The following is a 20,400-nucleotide window of genomic DNA, read 5'->3' on the forward strand; positions in this document are numbered from 1 at the left end:
TTGATCTTCCACAATGCTAGGATGTTAGGATTATCACACCACGTTGGCGTAGTGCACGTTCAGTCTGCCTAAATTACAGTATAACAAAAGTATCAACCTATCCTGAAGAATAAATGGATGAAGTTCATTTTAACAAATGCATTTCGGTTATGTATGTTTTTGTCTCTATAAAAACTGCAACAAGCATAATTTTTAATAACAACAAATTGTATTTGCATTTTTTGAATACCACTTTCGTGGCGCAGATAATATAATCTTACACGTAGCTAGTACGAAGACCAATCATTGAATTGAGGGTTGGTTTGGGATATAAAATACTTAACAGAAATCAATACTTTCATCACTAAAATTATTCATCTCACTGGACGCTTGGGCGCCTTCTTTTAAAACATTCGTTCATCACACAATCGCGGGGGTGAGCCCCATTCGCCTACGTTCTACAACTACTGTACTGATAGTTGGTTTGCATTGATACATGACTATATAAGTTCGCTTGATTATATGATATAGGGGATCTTCCATCTGGGCTGTCGATAACTTCAAAAGCAGTTTTCGTTTAATGCCTGTAGACAGTGTGACTAAAACTAAATATCACCTTGATTGCATTTTTTTTCTGTAGAAATTTCGTAACTTAAAAAGCCCTTGCGAACATCAGTTTGTCGGGCTGTGCAAGTTTTTATTTTCTGCTAAAGCTAATGGTAATGTGGTTAGAGTTTGAAGTTTTGAGCCAAATCGGGGGTTGCACTCGAGAGATAAGGATTCTAATGAGCTTCAATGGCTGCTGCGGCGGCAGCGGCTGTTTGACTCCTGGTTCGCATCAGTGGCGGTAAGAAAGCCTTGCTGACGCATTCGATATTGGCTCGGCAAAGTGGGCAGCGATCACATCTGTTGAGAGAAAGGAGAATAATGACGTTAGATGTATATTTAGAGAATTTTTATGAGTGGTTTTTGAACTTACTGTTCTGCGCATTGCCGGCAGGCAGTAATGTGTCCGCATGGAAGGAACACCGTGTCGATCATATTGTCAGCGCAGATGATACAGGTGAGCGCATCGGTCATCCTTTCTTCGACTAATCGTTCGAGTTTGTTGTTTTCCTCAGCTTCGTCGGCCATTTGTTGGTCCAGCTTGTCAGCCTGGGCTTGTGGACTTTCGTTTTGTACCTTGCTAATTTCTATTCCTCGAGCGTGTAGAATTCGTCGAGAATTGTCGTAGACTTCCCGACAGGTTCGCTGAATATCGAACACGTACCGTTTGCCAAGTTCGGTATCTTCGTTGAACATGGATACGATCGTACCCTTGAGATCCCGGATGAATTGGGTGGTAACCACAGGTCGAACAGTTTCGCACGAGTAGAATACGTGCTTCTCGGTAATGGCCCGGTAGAGACAGGCTGCCGTACGATGATTCGGCAACTTCAGCTCGATATGGGTTTCCTCGTGCTCCTCGTTCATGTACGTCAGCCTGAACGATCGTTTGATCGACTTGGCGGCCTTCACTGCGGTAAATGGAACGCTGTTGAGAGAAAAAAAGCTTTTGTTAGTGCTCTGAAGTTTTTTTGACAATTGCCGAATGTTTCTACTTACTTGTACTTATCATCGTCCTTGGTAATTGTAAGCCCAGAAGGGCTAACTCCGATTTTGCAGCGCGCCGAAGGCTCGTTGATTGTGATACCTTCGAACACCTCTTCGCCGTAGCCATTCAGAGATGAGATTTCTTCCAGCACCCAGTACTGAGCCGAGGTGGCAGTCATTTTAACCCTATTCAAAGACTCGTGTTCCTTCGCGATCATTTGAATGAAATTCTCGAGCAACATCTCCGGCTCAGCGTCCTCGAACTTTGGCCGTACTATGTATGTCTGGTAAATGTTCTTTGGTACAGTTTCCGAGTTGACATCGTCCAGCGTGACCGTCGATGCAATGCTTCCTCTTTTGACGTCGATTTCCGAATTCTTTCGCTTCGATGGCCTTCTCTGTTGCCGGCGATCAGTAGTGTTCAGAGCACTTCGACGCTCCGAACCGGTTAGGTTGGCAAAGACCTTATTCGGTTCGTACAGGTAGCCGTCAGCTTGCAACAGCAAGGCAGAAATGTACGCTGCATTTTCCCAGCTAGATGCACTGATGTGACCGTCAAGCAGCTCTTGTCGAGCCTGCATGTAGAACAGCTTTTTTACACTGTCCTGCAAGATTAAATGCGCTGGCACCCAGAACTTGACGCGCAACGACAGCAAAATTGGATGGTTGCGATCGTTGGCATGCAGACTGAGTGGATTTCGTAGGTTGATCCATTGCTTGGCGCTGCACTCATCAACTTCGGCGCTGTCCCCATCGCGAACCGGAATCAACCCAAAGTAGTCGATTTCGCAGATGATTCCAAGATCGTTGCAGACCTACAAATTAGAAACGGAAAGAACAAAAAAACACTTGTTAGTGAACATGCCGGTCAGCGTTTCAGTTTCGGCTTTATCGAAGTCGTACAAGCCCCTGGATTTGGTCTATCTAAAGCCACTACCTTTGAATCATGGCGGGACATTTTAGACAGGCGGAATTCCCCAAGCGCAGTGTGTTAATCACCCATATCTAGTGCAATTCACGCGACTTAACGGGGTTTGAGCTTGTGCTCCCCAAAGGTGGTGATAAAGCAGATTCTATTTTCGTGTTAACGAAAGGAAATTTTGACCGTTAAGCTCTTCTCAGTCGACCTTGCTCATAACCTGACCGTGTTGAATAGGTGTTAGTGGGTCGTAAAGATACTATTTTACCTTTTTATGACATTGGAATTTCAATAAATTTATATCTAGATATCCATATCGAAGCAGGCGTTGAAACTTATTAGCCGAACTTTATGAAAGCATGACGTACTTTGTTATTTTGCTATGGACTTCAATTAGATGATGGTTCGGAATATGGAAACAAATATTTATCGACCTATTTGGTTATCATTTTTCACAACGCCGCCGAGGCTGGTTGTGTTGTGCTTCAGAGTGTTTGTTGGAAAGATAACGACCAGCCAGCCAGCCAGCCTCGGCTATACGAGCTGGCAAATTGAAGTAGACTCGCACAAGATAAGCTAAAAATGGGTGTTTGCTTTGACACAATCTTGTTTGATTACCAACTCGTCGTTGAGGCAATCAACAACAACGATGCTCTTTGTTATCGTCGTTGGGCTTCGGTTTGACAAGTGTTGCCTTCGTTTCAGTCCATTTGTAATGTTAATTGACCTTGCAAAAAAGTTCACATGAAACGTATTTTTCATCTACAGCTAATTGCTAATTTACATTTTTAACCATTAAATGCAACGATGTTGTTTATTCCAGAAACATCCCAATGTGCGTTGTGCAATCAGATGTACAGGGGATGGCCAAAATGTTTGGGATAGGCACCTTTTTTTTCTCTCACAAAAAAGTTCAGCATGCTATAACTTTTCGTAGAGCGCATCAAAAAATCTCAAATTTTGACTGTTTGTCAACCTACTATATGTGCATCGTTGGTACAAATTTGGGCTTGATTGATTAATATTTCGCAAAGTTAGAACCGTTCGGGTAAAACACCTTTTTTTAGACAACGCATTTTTGAGCTGTCATATCTCGGAAACCAGTAAACCGAATTAAATGAAATTTTGAACGTACACTAACAATATGTAAATGCTTCAAAAACTATTAAAACATAGATACTTTTTAAACGTTGAAAAAAGTTATCATGGATTGACACTTTTTGGACTTTTCTCGAAAAAATGTAATTTTTTTACATTAATGTGAATAAATTTTAGTGTTGATATCCAAAGATTTTCCACTTCTGTTCTCAAATTATCTCTTATCAGATATTTTAGAGCCTATTTAGATTGAAGGAAGAACACATTTAATAATTTTTGTGTGGTATTGTAAATTTCACTTATTTTCCTCTATATGGGTAAAAATTTCAACCCGATATAACTTAATTCGCCGTGAGAAAATATTACATTTTATAACGCCGTATTGAGTATCAATATATTGTCGATAAACGTTAAAAAATTCATTCAATTTGGTTCACTGGTTTCCGAGTTATGACAGCTCAAAAATGAGATGTCTAAAAAATAGTGTTTTACGCGAACGGTTCTAACTTCACGAAAAATTAATCAACCGGGCCCAAATTTGTACCAATGATGCACACATAATAGATTGACAAACAGTCAAAATTTGAGATTTTTTGATGCACTCTATGAAAAGTTATAGCATGTTGAATTTTTTTGTGGGAGAAAAAAAGTTGCCTATCCCAAACATTTTGGCCATCCCCTGTATTTGACCTGCTCGTTCCTGTCGCAGTAACAACAACGAGACGAGACGCAAACAAAGAAGCTGAAAGCTGTTGAGTCCTACATCCAATGACAAGCCTACTTCGTTGCTTCTTCAGCGAAATCAACAAAAAGTCGTTAACGCAAGGAAACCCACACAAAACACAGAAAATGTTAAGGTCCAAAGGTTCAACGGCGTAGCAATGAAATTCGATGAAGTAAGCAGCCAGGTCGATTGTACGACGTCTTCGGCCATAACGCACGGTGGTCGACAATTTGAATATATAATTCAGCCGTAGGCTGAAACTACGCCACAAAGAGCGCTGTGCATGCGATGGAGCATGCTCGTGTCAATAATCATTTTGTTTTTGGGGTTCGTAATCGATGCGCGGGGTCTAGTTTCGAATAGCTAATAACATGTGCCCCAATGGGTGATGGCCGAAAGCATTTTCGAATCATTAGCCACCATCAAAAGTGTACCTCACTCTTGTGGCACACATTCTCGGTTCGCCCATTAGTCCTTTATCGTTGAATTTGATTTTGTCATAAAAATGTGTTCATTTTATTGGACAACAAATGCTGGTAGTAAACACAACCACAGCGCAAGTCGACAAAGAAGCTAAACCGGCTTGCGGATTTTCGCATATGATGATGGATCAATCAAACAAACCATCGGCTTGTTTGTTTGTTTGTGTTTCCCTCCCGCTCTGTTGGCCTCTTTGTCGCACCCGTTCATCTCTACAGGTGGTAGTTTTCATTTTGGCAGTTTAGTGATGTTCGTGGGAACTTGGTAGGGTGGTTGTTAAAATAAATAATTTAAGGTGACTTGGTGCATCACAGAATTTTCATAGGAATCATTGACTTTTTCGTTTTCAATGATTGTTTGCCTCGCGTTTTTGAAGTGATAAAAAACGGGCAATTCTGCAGCCACGCAGCAGAAAAAGTATCATCACACTCACCACGAGTGAGCATATGGGATGATACAATTTCATACAAATTTGCGCTTTGGTGACTGAGTTTTATCACTTTGAAATTCCGAGCGAGATTTCAATGATGCTGATGACGCACTACGCGTCCTTAAACTAGTTTTTTATAATTTCGTTTCAGGTTTTGCTTACCGCTTACATCATCAGGAAATTAGTGGAAACTGAGGATAGTTCTCAGTAGATCTCCCGTTTGCTAATGAAAGTGAAGCTGTTAATGTTCAACACTTAACACATTTTTAGCGTCACTAACTAGACCATGCAAAGAAGTAACATCACACAATCAAGTAGGCGTTGCGAATCATCAACATTCGATTTCTCCAGTAACGTCAAAGTGCAAAGAAATAATCTTAATGGGCCTCCCGTTTGCTAAAGAAAGTGAAAGTGTTATAGTGCATTGACTTCCCAGCACTCAGTATCCAACGCTCTTCGATTGCTGTCAACTAGACCAAGCCAACAAGTAACATCACACAATCAGGTAGAACATCAAAGTTAAAAGGACAACTCTGTACTGTTTACTGTTTGGCATTGAACAAAAAACGAACAGGATCAAACCAATAGGTTACATCATTCAATCAAACAGGCGTTGAAAATCACCAACACTCGATTTCTCCAGTAACGTCAAAGTACAAAGAAAAAATCTTGATGGTCCTCCCGTTTGCTAAAGAAAGTGGAAGTGTTACAGTGCATTATTTTCCCAGCACATAGCATCCAACGCTTTTTGCTAGCTACCAATTAGACCAAGCCTACAAGTAACGTCACACAATCAAGTAGAACATCAAAGTTCAAAGGATAACTCATCACTGTTTTTCCGTTTGGCATTCAACAGAAAAAGAACTAACAGGTTCCAACCAAGGTGTTACATCATACAATCAAATGAGCGTTGCAAATCATCAACACTCGACTTCCCCAGTGACGTCAAAGTGAAGAGAAAAGTTCTTAATGTGCCTTTCGTTTAGCAAAAAGAGAAAAAGTTTTATTGTGCAGTCCCTTCCCAGCACTCAGCAAACGAGCTTTACTAACTATCAACATGACCAAGCCAAGAAGTTACATCACACAATCAAACTGTTTTTGTTTAGCATTGAACAGACAAAAAACGAAGAGTATCAAACCAAGAAGTTTACAATCAAATGGGCGTTGTAAATCACCAACATCGATTTCTTCAGTAACGTCAAAGTGCAAACAAAAATTCTCCCGTTTGCTAAAGAAAGTGAAAGTGTAATAGTGCATTGCCTTCCCAATTCTTAATGGGTCTCCCGTTTGCTAAAGAAAGTGGAAGTATTACAGTGCATTATTTTCCCAGCACTCAGCATCCAACGCTCTTTGTTAGCTACCAACTAGACCAAGCCTGCAAGTAATATCCCACAATCAAGTAGAACATCAAAGCTCAACGGATAACTTTTCGCTGTTTTTCCGTTTGGTATTCGACAAAGCACGAACAGAACTAAACCAAGGAGTTAACATCATACAATTAAATAGGAGTTGCAAATCATCACCACTCGACTTCTCCAGTGACGTCAAAGTGCAAAGAAAAGTTCTTAAATGTGGCTTCCGTTTGCTAAAGAAAGTGAAAGTGTTATTGTGCAGTGCCATCACAGCACTCAGCAAAGGATCTTTATTAGCTACCAACTTGTCCAAGCCAAGGAGTAACATCACACAATCAAGCAGAACATCGAAATTCAAAGGATTACTACAGTTTTTTTTATCCGTTTGGCATTCAACTGACAGGACCAAACCAAGAAGTTACATCATACAATCAAACAGGCGTTGCGAATCATTAACACTCGATTTCTCCAGTAACGTCAAAGTGCACAGAAAAGTTCTCAGTTTCCCCCGTTTGTTGATGAAAGTGAAAGTATTAATGTAGATTGACAACTGCCAACTAACAAGTTACCGACAAAATTAAACCAAGAAGTTACATATTTCATTTGATATGGCGAAGCATCAACAGTCGACTCGTCTAGTATTGTCGAAGTGCAAAGGCTAGAAACAATATCACCGCAATACATCTTGGAGGTAAGTGATAAACTTCATCAATTTTCTGCTCGTATAATTTGTCGTTGATAAAGTATAGAGAGCGATCAATCGCAGTGTGAATGAAACTTTCAATATAAACAGAAGATTAAATTTGCATGCACGATCAAGTCATTCTAATTAAGCGAACACGCGCCAAAATTAGACACCTGCTAAACAAATATGCCCATTAATACTTCGCAATCGCTGCCAAAGCCAGCTGTTCAAATAAGCAGGTGAATGAGAGCTCCACCCTATGCTCGATCGGTTTCCTGGGCTGCTCTTCACTCGGCGCTGACAGACGTCTGTCTGGGTACGAATACACATCTATAGAACCCATCAAATTCGTGATGGCGAAGCAGAAAAATGGCAGAAATTCACACATTCAAAAGAAACTAGCTTTTTATGAGTTTTTTGTGTTGTTGTTGCTGCTGCTGTTACCGTACACTCGGCATGGACTTTGGACTCATCGGCGAAAAGTGTGTCTGTATCTGTACGCCGTTGGACTTTGTACCCCCGGTTTGAAGCAAAAAGAAAAACGATATTCGCTATTTTAGCTCGAAACAACAGTCGTGAAATTGCTGCTCTCGCTTTTTGCGGCTTGCAAGCCGGGCGGTTTCGACTGCCGTCGATCACGTATCTGCTCGGGAGCAAAGCAGCAATTGTTGCTGGGCTGAAAACAAAGCCCTCTCGTTGCTTGCGTGATCGATGACAATGAATGATATCATCTGTCCAGAATGATCTTTTGGAAGTTTGGAGATCGGTGACAGTTGTTCGTGTCGCTTGTCGGTCCAAAGTTCAAGTGATCATCTTTCCGCTCATGGGCTAGCAATTGAGCGCTAATTAGCTAACCGGGCAAACTCCACGCTCTGAGCGACACGCATCGATCATATGGCCAAGCACGTGCTGGCCAATTGAGCGATCGTTGCCGGTACCGCTCGCTGCGGGTGGGCAAAGTCCATTGTGGCAAGATAATATCGATCGCTAGACGCCTGGTAGAAAGAAGTGTATATAGCTCTACTTCAATTAACGCTTGGCTGGTGGATATGAAGGCACACCGACTCGATGATAGACTAATGGACGATCGATTCTCGCGAAAGGAAGTGCAATGTGACTCACTTGTATCCGGACTTCCTAAGTTCAGAAACCTTCCATGCTTGATGGGGTCAAGAGGCTTCAAGCTATCGTTAACACTTGTTTATAGTACAGCAGCTCATTAGTCTGTTTACAATTGAACTCAATCAACGAAGGTTCCTATCAGTTGGTAATTACATTGTTCATTGAAATGATAACCTCGTGCTGAGAAGTACCCGTCTGGCGGGTAGCGACCAGTTTCATGACGAACGAGTTCAAATTTACCAGTTCTACTCTCTTTTGAAAGATGATTGATGGCACGTGACATACATAATGTGGCACTCTTATCTTTACAATCGGGTTGAAGCTGGGAGCTTAGTTGCTAAGCCATTAATTGTGGTTGACGTGCCCTTTGGCCGCTAACGAGCTTATCGCTAAAAGTTGTTCAACTGCGTTCAACGTCATTGAATGTTTTGATTACTATCGCACTTCAATACGCCAGTGTATGTAAACTTTGCAAACGTAGCACCTTGTTTCCTGCCAAATTCGTTTTCGCAACGAATGCCAGGGCTATATGATAGCCCACAAAAGATCCAATAAATTCGCTTCATTTATTCAAATTTCAGCGACGCAATTTAGCAATAACGTCGATTGAAGAAGTATTTCCGTCCGACGTCGTAACTGCGTAGAAGTTTTATCGCATAAATCTTCTTTGTCTTCTACAATACCCACGGTGCGAATTGCCCCTGTTAAGTGGGCAAAAAAATGGCAAACGAGATAAAGTAAGACGGGCTATCAGGTTTATTTCTTCCCGCGGGTGTGCGAGCTTCGCGCGCGAGTATCAACTCGATTGTACTACGCAGCCGGAGTAAACGGAATGCGGCTCTCTGTTTATTTGCGATTGCCATCTTCCTGCTGAGCCCGCGCGGTTATTATTGAATAAAAAGATACATTGTGCGAATTTGAGAATCGCACCCAGCAATTGGAGCATGTGTATCGTTGGAAGGTCGAAACGTGCCGAACCGTATTGCGTCGTCAGTCTTGAATGGAGGCTTATTTTCCCGCTGGGGAAAAGGGTTTCCTATTTTTTTTGACAACCTTGAAATGTTCCTATTGGCTAGCTGTACCGATCTTTATTGTTACGAAGGAACTTGAGAGTAGCACGAGGCAGACGGCCCCGTTTAACCGTTGATTAATGATGACAGCCAAAGACCGCTGTGTTTCTTGTTTTTGCTTGCCACTCAATGCCTGCCGCATGTCTCTTCGAGTGATATATTTTTACTTTCATAATCTCGAATGTGTACGTGAGGGTGTACTGTGGTTGACGCCAAATAACAACGATCATTCGAAATGCGAAATCGTTAATCGAGGAAGTATGAAACTTTATCTTGGAAGGGTTCAGGGACGATTGCGATCCCCGATCCCCTTAGAACACGTTGGAATTTGTTTACCACCTTTATGATAATGTATCCGCGGAGGAGAAATTCAAACACGCTGTCGCCATACTAGGGATCAAAAGGTTTGACTTGGCTCCCAGCAGTTGTTTGCATATATTAAACACCCTGATGGAAATGCCACAAGTCGTTAACAGTGAGGAACAAGGCTAACTGCTCTCGGCGCATGGAACCTGTCGGAAGCGATAACAAAGAGCCGCCACACCACCTGAAGGGAGCTTACGTAAGAAGGGTGGAGTTGGTACTCGAATACTTGACTAAGAATCGGTTGGGTAACTAATCGCATTAACTGGATGTGTTATCCATTGGCTTCAACGGTTGGCGGCGAAACTACATTCTGGATAGATATATTTAGACGAATGTCCATTCGATAGCTCACCAGTTTTGTAAACAACTTCGAACGGGATTACGGCAAGTTACCGGCACTTGTATTGTCGTAAACAAGGAATTACTTGTACAGACCTGAGGGCTTCCCGGGGTTTTTCTCTGATAAAGACACTCGAGTGCTGACTGGTAAATAGGAATGTTCCATTCGATTCAAGCCGAGGATTAGTTCTTTAAAGGGTGATTATGTTAAGGAGCATGGATTACCGTTTCGAAATAGCGCCTTTTAATCTGACTACAGCTTGTGGGGCGGTTTCACTATATTTAACTAGCTTTTTTTTACTTACTTTGTGTAACGGAACGCTAGTTAGGAAAACCAGGGAATATTGTAGCGTTCATGTAACAGTTCACATCTGTTGCATGGATGTCTCAGAGCTGGCTTAATGATACGGCGCTGTACAATAATTGTAAGAGTTTTCGTGGTCTCGTACCGAATTAACGGAACTCATCTTGGAAAGATTTTGTTTGTACAAAAGGAATTTGTCCTTTCACAGACTTAATCTAAAGATGTTGAAATAAGCGTATGTTTTATCATATGTTTGTTTTAGATAAATATAATAGATTTATGACATTGTCTTTCTTTTTAACTGCATTGTAATAAATTTGGTAAAGGGATCCTTTCTAACGATTAATTTGTATTTTAATTATAGGATTTATCTGTCTAAAAGTGTCATTTCAAGGGATCTTTGATCAGATGATGCTCTTCGTCCAGGGAACCCTGCATCTGGCTCCGTTACTTGAGTTGCTTAAGTTTTTAAGCCAAGTTAACGGTGATGAAAATTATTTTCAAAATTTCTCAAGTAACGTGCATTGTCACACATTGTTATCAGCTGTGACAAGCTGGACACGATATTGCAAGTTGATATGAGCACCGTAGATCTTGCGTACGATCGTGCTCATCGGATTCAAAACAAGCGCGTTACGATCAAGCGCCACCGTCAATAGTGGTGTCTTGTGCTGTAATTGTATGAACTAGAAAGTGTGATGACCGTGGTTCGACAAAAACAACCCTTATACCGAGACGGAGGGGACACTGATCGCATAGTTTATAAATAAAGAAAGATATTTTTATGTCACACTGAATACAAGTGTACAGCATCGCCGTGGTTGCCAACAGCCAAGTATAGACGTTATTCTGAATCTCGGTGTTATGAATAACCATATCCTATCCTAACCGTCTGAGTAAAGGGGAATAGGTGCCATTTATCGTTTATTAATTGTATGAGCTCGTGATACTGCTGAATTCCCACTAGCGGCAGTCAAACAAATTGCAGTCGTGAAACTAAGCCATGTAGCTCTAAGCTTGTATAGCTATAGCTGTATAGAGGTGTAGTAGTTTCACGGTGGAAGAAGAGTTGGACTTTGATCGCTGCTAGGTGATCACTCGCTTGCCATGTGCTCACTGCCCTACCTTCGTAAGCCGTACAGCAGCGGTTCGGATAGCGAGCCAGTGGATGCAGTGAGCGAGCGCGAAAAGTAGCAAAACAAATAAAAAAAATCACCATTTCTCCGTTTCCTCGCGCTCTCGTTGGCGCTCTGGGTCCCGCACCTATACGGCTCCATTCCCAGCACAGGGGAGTTATAGTGTATAGATACATCCAGCAGCAGCTGTTCGGCAGCGGCTTGTTTTTCTTCCCTAATACAGTGGCCAACACAGCCGCTGTATATCCGAGAGGTTATGTTTTGAATGTTGGTCGCTTGAGCTGGGAACTTGTTTTCGATTTATACTTTTTTTTTATCGTGGCCGTGTTTCTCGGCTCTCGATGGACGACGAACGGGTGGATCATTTGGCCGAGTGTCTTGCGTTGTTTTTCTTGCTTGGCACTAGATTATTTTAATGTAATTTTTATTCCCTGGCATCGGTTTCATGCTTGCTCTAGGTAGATGTAGCACAATTATCGTAAATTTGAAATTGATCACTTGAAGCGAATGGTTTCCGCATGCTTGGCAACTTAATGGACTTCTACTTTGCGAGAACTCCAAATGCTATCAAGGTGTTTCTTCAATGTGAGTCAAAACATATAATCCATAGCGTCACTTATTTTGTGGATTAGACATCATCAGAGCTTAATTGATAGTGTTAATTGTCAACAAGAGAGCCAATATAAGTCTAATTTTGTTTGAAATTTTAACCTTATTACGTTCAGAATTTCTGATAAGTTCTTAATTTTTTTGTGAGATCTTACGAAGTTTCATCTATTTTAATTGTAAGTCATACTTTGATAATTTCGAAAAGCGATTTTCGAAGATTTTAGTCAATTATTTTGAAAGTTGTCTCCAATTTTCAATTTCACACTCAAAAAGAGTCAAAAACTTTTGCCTATTCAATCAAAATTATGATTTCAGAATGTTCAAAACACACTCTTAAGTATAATGATCATTTACTTTTTTCCAACAATGTTGTAGCAGGAGTTAAGAACTATAAACTATTATTTTTTTCTTTTTTATGGCTTGACGTTCGTATTGAAACTTGGCCTGCCTCTCTTCAACTTAGTGTTCTTAGAGCACTTCCACATTTATTAATTGAAGGGCTTTCTTTGCGTGCTCTTGCATGAAATTGTGCATTATGTGGCAATTACAATGATACACTACTATAAACTATTATATTTGTTGAAATTCAAATTCATTTGCACATTGTGTTAAACAATAGAAAAACGTGCTAAGATACCGTTAGCCAGTCATTTCCATTGCACATTGTAATTATGTAAGAGATCTAAATCAAAATCAAATGTTTCGTAATTAACATTTAAGTATTTCAGCTTTTAAGGTTATTTTTAGGTAAAAAAAGTTTACATACAATTCCTTTGTGAGAAAGTAGCATCGTAATAGATGTTTTTACTAGTTTTTTGATTTATTTTTTAAGGAAACATGAACTACAGTATCCTTAGCCATGCCCAGTCACTATATTCGATATGTTTAACCTCTTATAACAATAGAACAGAGCGTAATTTACATCAATTAAATGCACACCAATTAAAGGAAACCACTCTTATGAGCAATCAGTTTATAGAACAGCCTCGCTACGCATCGATCGCATACCCATGTTGATCTCGTGCAGCAAGTAGTGACAATCGTAACCGGTTTGTAGTACACTCCATCGTACCCATCTCGAGCTCGATATCCACAGAACATGATTACTACTACGTACAGCGCCCGCAAAGCTATTATAGTAGCAAGGCAGAGCGGTGTGTATCGATTGCTGACGGCGGTAGTAGAGTACAGCTTCGGTTGCCAACTGCCTACGTGCCCGTGTGCAAGTAAACACGGCCCGGCTGTACTGCAGGGAATCTGCGGCAAGGCCTTCTGCTCATTAGCTTGGAATTCAGCTTCCTGCTCATGAAGCCTTGCCAGTGTGGAGTTCCCATATGCCTCCGCTGCAACCGAGCAGTGACAAACAAAATTTAATTTCCTCTACCGGATGGGATTTGTTCGGGATTAGCCTGTATTTCAATTAGTCTTGAAACAATTATACCCTTGCTCGAAGTTCTTCATACCTGGGAAAACCAGAATCAAATTCGCTGAGATAAGCTTCGTTGTCTGATATCATCGGTAATGCCTTGATAATTGCGCCACTCTTCTTGATGTGTCAGTTTGAAATATAATGAACTTGTGGAAACGTGCCCTAGATTAACCGTTCCACGCGACCCTCTGGGAATTTTGGGTTTTCACCATGATAAATCGGTATACGATTATCATCCCCTAATCGTGGCTAATCCCGTTGTCCTAATCCTCAGGCATGCTAAGAAACTCGACTCACATTTCATGGTTTCGATCGTTGTGGAGTCATCGCAGGCATGGGTTTCCAACAGAGCAACTCGTACAAACTGTCGCTCCGATTGGACTTTGGACCGGGCATTATTTTACCTTCTCGCCAAGCTAGCCGCATTCAACCATGCCTCTATACGATGGGTCGGTGTATACATACGTACATACAAATCTGTATCCATGTGAGGAATGGAAACAAGCCGAGAAATAAATCGCACGCCGGTAACGCGTGGACATAGGTAACGTTTTTTTTCTGCCTTTTGCATGCTCCACCAACTGCAATGAGTACTTGGAAAAATATGCATGCTTTTGCAAAACTTTGGACTTTGGACGATGCGATAACCTAGATTGCGTGAATACCGCATCTAAGGAAAGAGCTTCCCAACGAATTACATCACACCCAACAACCAAAAGTGTACTGTTATTTCTGCCCCAAATCAAAGGGTGATGCAAGAAAGTTGCGCGCCCTGAAGGTGGCACAGTTCAGTTGTAAAAATACGATTCTGTTTTCGAAAGAACCAAATAATCACACCCTCGTCGCGTGTAATCGCTAACCGCTTCTGTCTTGCCCTGTAGTGTCAGCGCACTATAATGAGACTAACCGTAAAGACCTCACGGACGGGTGCCCATTCATCGCTGTCAAGTGAAATCTACGAGCGGATAGATTTGCGTAAAGTGAGCGTCGTTGATTGACAGAGATCCAATTCAATTGCTCCACATGCATTTCGAGCTAATAATAGGTTCAATCGTCATCGTAAACAACTAAACGATGAAGAGAGAACCACCGAGCTAACGCACCGCAGAAGAAAAAAGACCGAGCGATAACAATTTGTTTACATCGATGTACTCTCTCTTTACATCGGTGGCAGGTTGCAATTTTCTATTGGCACAGACTTGCGGGCGCCAAGCGCTACATACATGTATGTTTAGGTCGCCACCATGGTTGGAATTTTTCTAATGGATAATTATAGCTTTTCAAAGACGCCCCTTCTTCTATTCCAATTCGTATATCGATTAATTGTACGTACAACCCTTCTGCATAACATTTCGATATGCTCACCTTTTCCAAACACTCTTGGCTGTTCTTCTTGGGGTCGCACTGGACCGCAGAGGTCGTCCCATTCGGAAGATTGATCAGGCACCACATTTTGGACTCGCTTGGTGACACTCTCCTTCACAAATTGTACACTATCTGCGTTTTCCCTTACCAACTTTTATTGACTGAATCTTTTTCGTAATGCATACACAAAGTACGTATTGTGTTTGTTTGCGCTTCGCCTCTTTGTCATTCACTTCACAAACAGATGTAGATTATGATCCGTTTGTTGAACCTTATCACTCGCGGTTGCTCACTTCCCTGTGTACTTGTTCTATGAACAGAAATGCTATAATTTCTTCTAAAGCATTTACGTTTAATTTCCTTATTACCGTCTCTAGACCTGAATCACAGACTGTATACTTTATCCTCTTGTTATTTCGAACGGAGGAGCCTTTCTCAGCACTGCTGTTACGCAAAATGTTTTTTCCTTCTCCTTGACTCCTTCACCAACAATGTCCCGCAATTATTCACAGGTCACTGAATTTTCACACTCTGTTGTTTGCAAATCTAATTCACGTTGACCGGACTCTAGCTTTTCGCCACGGCACTTCCCGACCTGATTTGCTGCACCGACAACAATATTTTACTCAAGTTTAGCTTTTTGTACGGGCAAAGGCAGCTGCTTTGCGGTAGCACGTCCATACTCGACCGTATCGTGTGTAGGATTGTCGTTCAGCTGTACGGTCGGGCAGTAATTTTAATCTGCGACCTGCTGTGCTGTGAGGATGGTTGCTCTCCGAGTGGGACTGTTGGGCTGTCGAGAGAGAGTCCGATTTTATGTGCACTCTCTTGTGTGAAGCATTTTGAGCGTTTATTTTGATGTAGCGGTGTCTTTTGTATGGTTGTGTGAGTAGGAGCATTTGCTTAAGGTGTGGAATTGGTGAGTGGAAAACGATATTTGTGGAAGCTATATCTGAGACATCTGTTGAGTACTAGCAGTATTAGGTGTATAGGGTATATGACCATATACTAAGCTCAAACGGCAAGCAATGAATTAAATGCTTTGACTGTTTTCCTACTCTCCGCATCGACCAATGTGGCGCTAGCTTCTATGCGCGAAAGATCGCTAAAAGTAAATCGCAAAAATATTGTATGGCGAATAGCATCTAATGGCGTATTTCTCGAAGTGAAACACATTATTCGAAAAAATATTTGGTAGCGGTTGTGCACAATGATGACCGGTTTGGTGCCTACCAAATATTTTTTCGGTAAAAGCTTTTCATTTCGAGAAATTCGAGTTTTGATGCTTTTCGCCATACAAAATTAAATGATATTACTCCTGTTGAGCAACATTGAACGCACTCCCTGTCGGTAATCCATTGTGGGAATCGTCAATACTTAACGAAAAAAGTTTAGTTATTTTACTCTGACTTCAGTCTGAAAACATTACAATGCATCAGACTTAAACGTTGTATTGTCATTCAACGCCATGTCGATGTAAAACGATGCACACATAAGTATTGTTGCAGCGGAATTTAAGGACGGCACAGGCCGATCATGCTTACCTTTTGTTTCTGCAAATCAATTGAATTGCCAAAATTCTTCTCTATCTCTCTCCAATTATAAATGCTACAAATCTATTACATTTGCTTTGTTTACCCGACCAATTGTTACCCTACCAAATGAATTGTATTACAGGAATCCCAAATACACATCGAATTTAATTTGCACCTGTATATACCACAGACGAACCGACGTGACAGCTAGAACAAACAAATTTAAATTTGTTGTCCGCGACGCCATGATGAAAAATAGCCGAACACTACCGCCACCTCTATAACGGTTCGCGTTGGTTTGCTAGCTTGATCCCAAACCCCCGTGTGTTCATATAGGAAAAGGTTCGCGTCTGCGCTGATTTGACAGAAGGGTTCGCTCGCTTTACTGGTCGACCGTTAAATTGGGGGGGTACAGTTTTGAAACCCCACTGTCACGTCGGTTCGTCGGTGAATATACCCCATTTCGTTCAGTTTATTTCCTCCCGATTCACATTACGGTTCATCGGCGTTTTTCGGACCTCACGGAACCAAGTATCAAGATACATTGGAAAGCGTTAGGTCCGATCTTACACTAAAATGTAATGTCATGCTGATGTAAAACAACGTGTTTTTGATCATCAAGATACTTTTCAAATTGTTAGCTTCTAACGTAGCGTTGAGGATAAGCTCGTAAGATGCCAGTAGGGTACCCGAGTGCCCACAAAATTAAAATGATCATATCTCCATCAATTTTCCACCGTTTTTTTAAATGTTTTGGCTCATTCAACTCAGAAACTCATCGAGGTAACATTCGGTTGGACCGGTTCGATCATCGTGGATGCCGGAAAATTTGAATTTTTGTGAGCATATTTATATACCATCTATCTCTTGGGTTTAATGTGACCATGCCTAGATCTTCTAAGCTCACATTTTACCACTTATTGCCCAAACTTAGCTGCTGCGATCTTCAATCTACTTGTCCCCTCGTTTTCATTTCGGGTAACTGTTGGTGAAGAAGCAAGAAATGGAAAAAAACAGCAACAAATTTAGCCAAAATTTTGCTCAAACAGCATCAAATTAGGCAAAGAATCACCTACCAGGGGCGACTCGTCCAGATGTCCAACATGTGCATTGCACATGTGGAGCCACATTAAAAATGCGTCCAAAATAAAACTCTAAAACCGTTCATTATGAAAATCGCACGACGATTTTTCATACACCTACGAGAAACACGTGCGTGGTGGATGCGCTACATTTTACGGCCATCGTTGTTGATACATGTTAATTTCTGTTGTCGTACCGACCTGAGAGACTCTCAGTGCGAGTACCGACGCGACCGGTGCGAACCGTCGCGTTGCATGGGAGTGTTTTTTCTCTCTTGCGTGTATCTCAGAGCATTTGTTTGGTTCCAATGTTTATGTCGCCTGTTCATCTGCAGCATCGTACATGCGAGGTGCCGTTTGTATAAGAATACATACGGGCATTTTTGTCATTGTGTTGGTGTATGATCAGTGCTGAAAAGCGGTCTGATTGTCCATCGCCAAGATCGCACTGGTTGTGACGGCGGTACCCGTATGCGGACGAAACAAACAGAGCCCACGAATGTAGCATGCTGATGTTTTTTTCTGCACACGGCGCATGTGTTATTGACTATTGAGTTGTCCAAAAAATGTCTCACGAAACCTAATGCAAGCCTATCCATATACGCGAGAACAAAAGATGTTTACAAAGTTCTTACAGATGGTCCACTGCACGAATTTATTCTGGCCTGCTTACTCTCACGCGAAATTTGACGTTTGAGCGGTGTCGGCACCGCTCAAACGTCAAATTTCGCGTGAGAGTAAGCAGGCCAGCATAAATTCGTGCAGTGGACCATAGATTAACACGGGAAATCTGAACACAAACCACTACCCAGGCTTGTAAACATTCGACATTTATCACTACCTTCGTTTCGTTGGCGCGGTCGGGTGTCAGCTTGCTTTGTTTCATTCGAGCACGACCGCTACCTCTTACACACAACACGAGCGGCAGAACGAAGATCAATAAACAAAAAAGTGGATCAAATCATCGGCGTCTGACACGATGACATTTGTCTAATTCCAGCTTTTTGCAAGATTTCAGCCAATTTTGATTAAGATTGGTATAATATTAGTTAATTCGTGTGTGATAAATCGATTACGACACATACATTTATCCAAAACAGCTCTCTTTATGGGTAAGACAGGAAGGAATAACAAAAACCGGACCATCTCGCGAAGGCGCATTCGTGGTCAAGCGCATTCATTCGACATTTTTGTTCCGGACAGTAGTATGATCGCTTGTGTTGTGAATGCTGGAGACAATGGCAGCCGAATATCGACGAAAAGGTGTCAAAGACTGTGATCACTAACAAGACTGCCACTACCACACAGGAAATTGGATTGGTCAATGCTTGATGGATTATATTTTCAGCGGCATTGATTCCCCAATCAACGATTCACCTTATCAACGCATTTCATGTTTACTGCTAATAGAATTAAACTTCACAAAATTTGATATTCTAAAAGTAAGGTCAAAAAACAATTTTGAATTGGTTCAATTGACTGATTCAATACGTCAGCATGTTGAGCAAATTTGATTTTGAAATCAGTGGATGGATCGGGTGGTTGTGAGCAAAGATATATTTTTTTATCTGATTATCCTTATGTTGTCATGTCATGTTATGATGTCGTGTTTAAGATGGAACTAGATTAGTTGAAAAAGCATAACAAAGTGCATACAAACAAATGATAATAATATGCAATAATAATCAAATAAATTTTTGTACAGGCTCAACTGAATTTGGATGTGGTTGCAACTGCGAGTTTATTCAGTACCAACCCATGTTCAATCACGAAAACAACATAAGTCATAATCATTCACCTGTATCGCTTTGTATTAAGCAAATGTTTATAGAATTGGGCATACTTTTTTTCCAAGTTCGACCTCAAAACATAAAAAAGTATGAGAATTTGTAGTACATATGATGTTATTTATATTCTCGGCTTCGTAAATTAGCCAAACAAAAAAGTTGAACATGTAGTCGAAAAGGTCACGAGTTGCCCCTGATACCTACGCTTTTTGCACCAACTTGTTGCACAAACAAAGAATTTTCCTTCTTTTCATTCAAAAACTCAGAACATCACTACAAATCTAGTATTTCACCGATCGTTTCCCCTCTTTGTCTCACATTTTGTATGAGATCTCCTGGAAGACCTCTGAAATTTTTATATCCCTTTTGTCACAATCCATCACAATTGTACTGCTGAGCAACAACAGTTTTGCATATTTTATTCATCTGTTTAGTCTTTGTTTAATGTGATGTTAACTGTTTTATTAGTTGGCCCATTACATATACATGGATTTGTACAAACAAACTTATCCTTATGCTTAGACGTCTTGACTGCTTGAGGAAAAATGATGGAATGAAATTTTATTCAACTACTTTATTATGGCTTGCTACAAATCATCGTGGATTACTTCAATCCCAATAGTCCTCTCTAATCCTCAATGCGTATTTGTTGCTTCATTATCTTAAAGTTCGGGTGCTCTAAAAGTTTGGTGAAATCGTGGCTTCTAGTTGCTTAGTGTTAACGTACTTCTCGTCAATCGTTCCGTTGTCCAGCGAGTCATACACGAAGTAATATCGTATATTCGCGTGTTTGTGTTTGGTCCGATTGTCGCACAAGATATTGATTATCTGCCTGCCAAAAATCTGCTTCAGCATGTTCTGCCATCACAACGCCTCTTGTATGGCCCTGGACATTGCCGTAGACTCAGCCTCACATGACGATAACGCAACCGTCGGCTGACGTTTCACGCTCCAGGAAATTGTGCCACCTTGCATAGTAAAGACGTAGCTCGTCGT

The 20,400-nt window shown here is 41.2% G+C and overlaps 1 protein-coding gene across 1 annotated transcript; it reads right to left on the reverse strand.

Annotated features, from left to right (window-relative positions):
• Positions 1–186: 186 nt before the first annotated feature.
• LOC109421749 (E3 ubiquitin-protein ligase MYLIP) lies at positions 187–15,749 on the reverse strand. The gene is made up of 4 exons (XM_019696285.3): positions 15,001–15,749; positions 1,585–2,387; positions 959–1,513; positions 187–885 (listed from the first exon to the last, which is right to left on the reverse strand). The coding sequence occupies exons 1-4, from the start codon at positions 15,085–15,087 to the stop codon at positions 762–764; spliced, it is 1,569 nt and encodes a 522-aa protein (XP_019551830.3). The 5' UTR covers positions 15,088–15,749; the 3' UTR covers positions 187–761.
• Between the last annotated feature and the right edge of the window lie 4,651 nt (positions 15,750–20,400).

The sequence above is a fragment of the Aedes albopictus genome, chromosome 3 (assembly GCF_035046485.1).
Source record: "Aedes albopictus strain Foshan chromosome 3, AalbF5, whole genome shotgun sequence".
Lineage (NCBI taxonomy): Eukaryota > Metazoa > Arthropoda > Insecta > Diptera > Culicidae > Aedes > Aedes albopictus.